At 34.5% G+C, this 7,295-nt stretch overlaps 1 protein-coding gene across 1 annotated transcript; it reads left to right on the forward strand.

The window, feature by feature from the left end:
* The first annotated feature begins 785 nt into the window (after nt 1–785).
* On the forward strand, nt 786–6,675 carry LOC140750868 (salivary peroxidase/catechol oxidase-like). The gene is made up of 12 exons (XM_073084591.1): nt 786–922; nt 2,012–2,151; nt 2,437–2,601; nt 2,974–3,161; nt 3,445–3,649; nt 3,983–4,180; nt 4,386–4,530; nt 4,663–4,813; nt 4,942–5,109; nt 5,502–5,700; nt 6,110–6,215; nt 6,569–6,675. The coding sequence occupies exons 1-12, from the start codon at nt 786–788 to the stop codon at nt 6,666–6,668; spliced, it is 1,902 nt and encodes a 633-aa protein (XP_072940692.1). The 3' UTR covers nt 6,669–6,675.
* Nucleotides 6,676–7,295: the final 620 nt, after the last annotated feature.

The raw sequence follows: 7,295 nt of genomic DNA on the forward strand, positions 1-7,295 counted from the left end.
CGCAGTTGAAGATGGTTCAACCAATTATATTGACATTTTAGTTTAAGCATATACGAGTAACTTGATAAGGAGAGAAATAAGGTTTTTGAAAAATATGTTTTATCGCAAGATCGGTTAGGGAAAGTATTATTTATTTAACACACATTTATTTTGTTTACACAAACGGTTATTGAAAAGGGGCATAAAAATTGGAATATAAAAAAACCTATATTATAATCCGTCGGTTTGTTCGGGAATCAAACTCGGAAGCCGTTATACGTTAGCCGGAACTACGTTATAGATCAATAGGGAGAACCCTCCGCCATCACGTTTCCATTCATCCATCCATTAGCCTTTTGAGATCCACTGCTGGACATAGAGTCCCCTAATTGGCGCCACTCCATCTGGTCCCGTGCCCTTTGAAGCCAGCGGTTTCCCGCCGTCTTCTTCAGGTCATCGGTCGACCTGGTCAGCCATCACGTTTATCACTCATATCACTCATTTTCCAATTCATAGAAACAAATATATTTTCTTCAATAACTGTAAATGTAAACTGCAGCAACATAAACTAAATACGTAAATTATCTTTCTCGTTTATCACTTAATTACATTAAAAAATTTAAACCCTGTTAACGATATTCCGAAAACCTGTTCACACATTATCTAAGTTGATTTATTAAACAGTAAAGGATATCCGTTGCTGAATCAATAAAGGCATTGATGACATCCACACTTCATCCATTTGGTACAAGTATTTAGAAAACCCCAAACGTTCTTAAAAAAACATCTAAGCTTTTTTTATAAAAATGTTATTACCTTTACTCATAAGTGTCGTAGCTATAACTGGTACTAGAGGTTCCGATGGTATAGTATATGACGCGTTCACGGGAAATCCAATATCACCTGAAGAAGTGAAGAGACATGAAAAACTCAATACTACATTGTAAGTAATTTTCTAATTTTAAGCACCTAATTAAGCCTTCTCTATATAATATAGAAGTAGCAGACGAGCATGCAGTCCACCTGATGGTAAGTGGCTACTGCCGCCCATGGACATCTGTAATCAACCCCAGATAGGATCAGATATTCCCACATGCGGTCGGCCACAGATGCGCCGCTACCCCTGAGGACTTAGCTGGAACGCCTCGGAAAAGTATGTCTCCCTTACCACACCCTTCAAATAGAACACAGCAGCGCTTAACACTACTGTTATAAGGCAGAAATAGGTGTGGCGGTGGTGCCACCAGAGTCGAACCACAAAGGGTTTTACCACCTTTATAAACCTAATTAAGCTCGACAAGAAATATTTACTGTAGATTATTTTGAAAATATTCCATTTTTAGAGCGTACTTTAAAAAGGGATATTACCAGTCAAACTAAACGATATATACTTCAGAACTTGTGCAATGTGCATAATCCAAGATGTTTATAATACGAGTACTTCTATGGCGTGATTTAGAACACTAGTGGCGCCATCTCTTGATCAGTTGAAGAAAGTCGCTATAGTATATTTTCTATGACTAATCGTCCTTGTTATTATAATACTACCAATTAGTTAATAACAATTATATGTTCTCTTACCGCCAACCAGCTGATTGTGGGAAAATCGTCACATCAACTTCTACCTTCTAACAAAATCATGACTTTTATAACAAACAAGGTTGAAGGTGGTAGAACCCTTTGTGGTTCGACTCCGGCGGCACCACCACGACACCTATTTCTACCTAATAATAGCAGTGTTAGGCGCTGCTGTGTTCCGTTTTTAAGAGTGTGGTAAGCGAGACATACTTTTCCGAGGCGTTCCAGCCTAGTCATCATCTGCATCTGTGGCTGACCTCAAGTAGGAATATCTAATCCTATCTGGGGTTAATCACAGATGTCTATGGGCGGCAGTAGCCACTTACCATCAGGTGAACTGCATGCTCGTCAGCTATTCCTATATTATAAAAAAAAAATCAAGAAAAAGCCAATCGCTAAATTCATTAGCAATAGCTCTCTACAGACTACGATCTCAATATTGCTTTTCTTATAGTTGGTGTACCAATAAAATACAACCATGTGATCCTCATGAATGGAGGCGAGTTGACGGATCTTGCAACAATTTAAAAAATCCGACGAAAGGAGCCCCACATACCCCAGTTTATAGGCTTCTGCCAGCGATGTTTGGGAAAGGTATTAACTTTGTTCTTGTTACCACAATTATAGAAATACAAGTAAGTTTTAGTTTTGAAAAACTTCAACCTAGTTTCAGATTTTAAATAAAATTACTGAAAATAAAATAAATATACATTTAAAGAAATTAAAAATTCAATTAAAAGTTTCCTTTCTTTGAAACAAATCTGTCAAATAAATGTTTTTATTTTAATATAATTAATTTTATCTTGTTCAAAATAAAAAAAGTGAAATAAAGTTCGAAAAAAATGAAACAAAATACTAATTAAAGTATTTATTACCTAGATTTTGGCCCCAGGAAAGCTGAAGATGGAGGGCCCTTGCCTTTGTGCAGACCGTTACGTACTCACTTTTATCCAGAGGGCTACTTGCCTGACCAAAAGTTTACACATCTCCTCACCTATGCCTTAGTTTTCTTGACGTCGGATGTGCTATCTGTTCATGATACTGGTAATTTTAAATTTCAATAATTTTCCAATTTGCTACTTATTTATATCATTATTTCATACATTCATAGAAAATCAACTTGCATGTTTTTCTTTTATATTCTCGAAGGATTCTAAAGTTCTTTCAGATTTGTATCGTCATAATTGTTTTTTACTTTTTTACGTTCTTTACTATCGTCTCCAAAGATATTTTAATAACTTTCTCTCAGTTTTCGTCGTTACATAATTAATGGCTGTAAGGTTGCATTCTTATAAAAATATCCTGAAGTTAAATTTGGATTTATAACTGATATGTAATAACATATTAAATAATGTTGCTTTATTTCATAATATAATGCACGGTTTCATAATTTATTTTATAAATTATGTTATTTAGTGAACTACGTCTTGTGGACACCTTACTGTTGTGAGCCGAAGGGCAAGACGGATCCAAACTGCATTCCCAACAAGGTTCCTAATGACGATCCTGTTCATCGATTTTCCGACATTCGTTGCCTAAACATGACAGTACCCGTAAGCTTTCAATCTATGGGTTGCATCAGAAAAGATACTATACCAGAAAGGGTAAGTTATGAACATACGACAATTATTTTTAGTACAGTTCAGATACTCGACAAAATATTGTTATAGGTCGCGGTTAATATAATAAATGTAAGTATAAACCATAATAAATATAATAAATGTAAGTGTAAACCATACTGCCGACTGACAGGAGAGAGAGAACACTAAGAAATTAAATCATCGGTGCAACTTTCTTTACTAGATTTACTTTATTTCAAATCCAAATCACTGAGTAAAGGAACACGATAAGGAAACTACAGTACTCCTTGGGTGATTTTTATTTTAGATAATATCAAATTTACCATTATTTGACCTGTCTCAAGTTTATGGAAATACACTGAAGGCATTGAATGAAAAGGGACGGCTGTTTTATAGAGGATTGTTGAAATATGAAATAGAAAATGGAAACATTTGGCCACCGAGCACCAAGAAACCTGGAAGTGTGTGTATTTTAAATCAAAGACCTTACGAAACAAGGTGTCATGACACTCGTAAGTATTGGATTGCTGACTTTTATATATTAATTTCCAAGCCCAATGCCTATTTAAAACTCAACATTGTCTTGTAAGGAAAATATTTTGAATACGCATACATAGACACACAATAGAAATTATACAATAGAGAAATTATACATATACAATAGAAATACGCATACATCTATATTCCAATATAGACCTTCATTTTGATCTATCTGAACACATTTATACATCAAAATTATACATCCTTGCCTACCTAGATACAAAATACTTTATTACAATCTAAATAAATTTCAATGACCCTTATTATTGATTCGATCCATGACTCCAATTAGATTTAATTTGTAGCTGACTCCGCAACGAACAGTATCCTTGGAATCAACTTATTTTCCATCTGGACGTGGAGACTGCACAATAAGATTGCAACTGAGCTCTCTGAAATGAACCCGTGTTGGAAAGACGAAACCATCTTCTACGTTACTCGAGACATCATCATCGCCGTTATTAATCAGATATACTACTTTGAGATGTGGCCTGCACTAATGGGTAAAGATGGAACTAATGTTACCATAGACCTCTTCAATATAAACTAAATTTAATTTAATATAAGTTTAATATTTAATGTGGATTTTGACTGTGCAATCGTTTACCCTTTTGATGGGTCAAGGGCACAGGTACAAATTGAGTATATTAATTTAAACCCAAAGAATTTGTAGCAAAATTAAAAAAAGCCAATCTTTATTACTTCAAGGTCGGGAAAATCTCATCCGCGACAGTGTCATTTCATCATCTCCTGGATTCAGAGATATATACAACGAAGATCGTAATCCACGGTTGTCTTCAGAGTTTTCTTTGGCATTGCGTTGGGCCCATACATTCCAAGAATCAAACATAAGGTGAAAGTATATATATTATGGCTAGCTATTACCCGCGACTTTTTAATGTAAATCATAATCCTGTCTTGGTGTCCATAACATAAAAATTAAGCTATAGTCCATATTTCAAGATCTTAGCTCCATTAATTTCAGATTATTGGACGCAGACGGCTACCACATGAAAAATATTAAGATGACTAACCTAACGCTGAGGACAGCTTTCTTGTTAGATCACATGGAGTACATAACTCAAAGTGCCTTTAGGCAGGCTTGTGGAAAGATCGACTATGCTGTTGATTGGGATGTAAGCAGAAATATTTTTTTGAATCTTCGCTTCCTTTACTTTTTAGTTTGTTGCTGATGATGCGTGATATGACATTTTACTAAAGCATTGAGATTGATTTTGTCTAAATGTCTTATAATATTGGTTAGATGGCAGAAGTTGCTCTTGGGCCACAACAAAGGGCTTCTGACGTCTTCACGAACGATATTTGCAAGAACCGTTACTTAGGCAGTCAGCCTTATGTCGCCTACAAGGAATTTTGCTTCGGAAAATCATATGAGACCTTCGACGATCTACTAGATTCTATCGCTCCTGAGGTATTTTATACATTTTTCACTTAAATAAGGAAGTATACCCTTATGATACATTATTAGAAATAAGCCATTAGTAAAAAAAATAAAATAGGTTATCGTATCGTTTTCCTTATTGGGCTTAGAACGTAAACAGTACTTAATATATTTGTCTCATTATAAATAGATTTAATATTTCTTGACAAGAAAAAAATATTGTCGTTCTAAGCGACACAGACGTATGTACAACGTACAATGGGGTGTTTCAGCTTCATACCATGTGCTCAAGTCATTTACGATAATAAATTCGTCTATAAATGCGTAACTAGAAAAGGAGTCTCATTCATGGTATATATTTTCAAGTAGAAATTGTACAACAACAAGGTTTTCTGCTACTTACACTCTTACTTTTCTTTCAGAGGTTGGAACTCCTGAAACACAAATACCGACATGTGCGTGATATTGACCTATCCGTGGGAATGTCATTTGAAACATTCGTTGAAGGTGGTCACGTACCACCTACTTTCTACTGCATAGTGGTGGAGCAGTTGATACAAAATATTGTCTCGGACAGGCATTGGTATGAACGGCAAAATAGACCACATGCATTTACTTATGGTAAGTAAATATACTATATAAGTTTCTAATATGCACATCATGTGGGAGAAAAGGACTATTGGTTAGTTCTAGAGTTTTGTCAAGTAAGTTTTCTTATGGTATGTATATCTCTGGATCCCAAGAATGTCATAAGTTTCATAGTAACTGCTAATCAGTTGGTTGGGTATAAATATGGAAACAATCTGACCTTGATTGAAATAGAACCACGAGGAGATCCAACAGGACAGGAATTCCCCATACGGGGCTGAAGTTTAAATGCATTGTTTATCAAATCAATACCATCCAGCTTACCTGATTACCGTAGTAGTAAGAGAGCTTGCAATGTTCGGCTGCCTGTATCCAATATTATATACGTGTTCATATGTTATGTGGAAGATGTTCTTATGTTACTATTTTTTCTGATAAATAGATCAACTACAATCTATACGTAAGATGACAGTCGCAAGACTTTTGTGCGATGTCGGTGATTCCGTTACCCAAATTCAGCCAAAGGCTTTCTACAGGATACGACCTGGGTGAGTTCATTTGTATATATTTTTAAGAGCCCTTTGAGGTTTATGTACTTAACTCCAAATAATATTAGAATCCTAACTAAGATCAGCTACAGATACGATGCTAACCCTAAAGATTAAGTTTCGCCTGGGATAAGTCAGTCACTTTTACTACCAGAAAATATCCAAGCTTAGTCCTGTTATTAATAGGCAGAAATGAAGCGGTGCCTCTGGAGTTGAACTACAAAGGGTTTTACTACCTTCATAATATCATTATAATGTTTAAGTATTTAGTTTGTTGGTTCATTATTATAATTGTTATTTTATCCATGTATATTTTATTATTGTAATTAAAACGTTATCTTACTATATTGTAGAAATGAATTATGCAACTGCGATGAAATTGAGAAATTGGATCTGACTCCTTGGAAGGATCAATCATGCTATTATAATAAACCTTACGGTAAATATTATTAAGAAGATAAAACTACAATCTTCCTTATAGTTGTTTTAATAAAAAATGAAAGCTAATTGCTGTTTTATTTCTAAAATCATAAACCCTTATCAATTTTGATTTAAGGATTTAATACAATACTAAACGTTTGATTGGCTTGACTATTAATGATATTATTGACTTTTGTAATATGACTGTTATTGTAACTTCTAGTACATTCTCAAATGGTTTTTATTTAGACTGTTATTATATTAGAGCCATTTCTGAAGTCGGCGCTCAATATATTTCGTTGGATAACGATGTAAACAGCGTGTCTAATATGAGCGCCGACATCAGAAATATGTACTAAACCAACATTTATTTTAATTATTTTTTACTTTGTAGTAACATAGAAGTCGGTTATATTTTTTTGTTAAATTTTTTTTTTCACCCTTTTTAGTGATGACATACTAACATTTATATTAATACAATATAAAATTGTAAAAACGTGTTCATGAATGAAGGTAAGGTCTGAGTTTACATTGATTGGAACCGCCCACTCGCAGGGCGCTGCCGCGCCCTGCTCGCTTAGTTTTATAATGTCTTATATGTTCCAACCTAACCTAACTAAATAATCAACGATGAACTGGCTTTGCAATTTCTTTAGAACC

This window comes from Epargyreus clarus, unplaced genomic scaffold (genome assembly GCF_041222505.1).
Source record: "Epargyreus clarus isolate Ecla_fem2 unplaced genomic scaffold, WU_Ecla_fem_2.2 ptg000021l, whole genome shotgun sequence".
Classification (NCBI taxonomy): domain Eukaryota; kingdom Metazoa; phylum Arthropoda; class Insecta; order Lepidoptera; family Hesperiidae; genus Epargyreus; species Epargyreus clarus.

Excerpts from the sequence above, each read along its gene's own strand:
- LOC140750868 (XM_073084591.1), top strand. The coding sequence starts at position 786 with ATGTTATTACCTTTACTCATAAGTGTCGTAGCTATAACTGGTACTAGA. Across the intron at positions 2,152-2,436 it reads GCCAGCGATGTTTGGGAAAG|ATTTTGGCCCCAGGAAAGCT; the intron begins GTATTAACTTTG and ends TTTATTACCTAG. Across the intron at positions 4,181-4,385 it reads GATGTGGCCTGCACTAATGG|GTCGGGAAAATCTCATCCGC; the intron begins GTAAAGATGGAA and ends TATTACTTCAAG.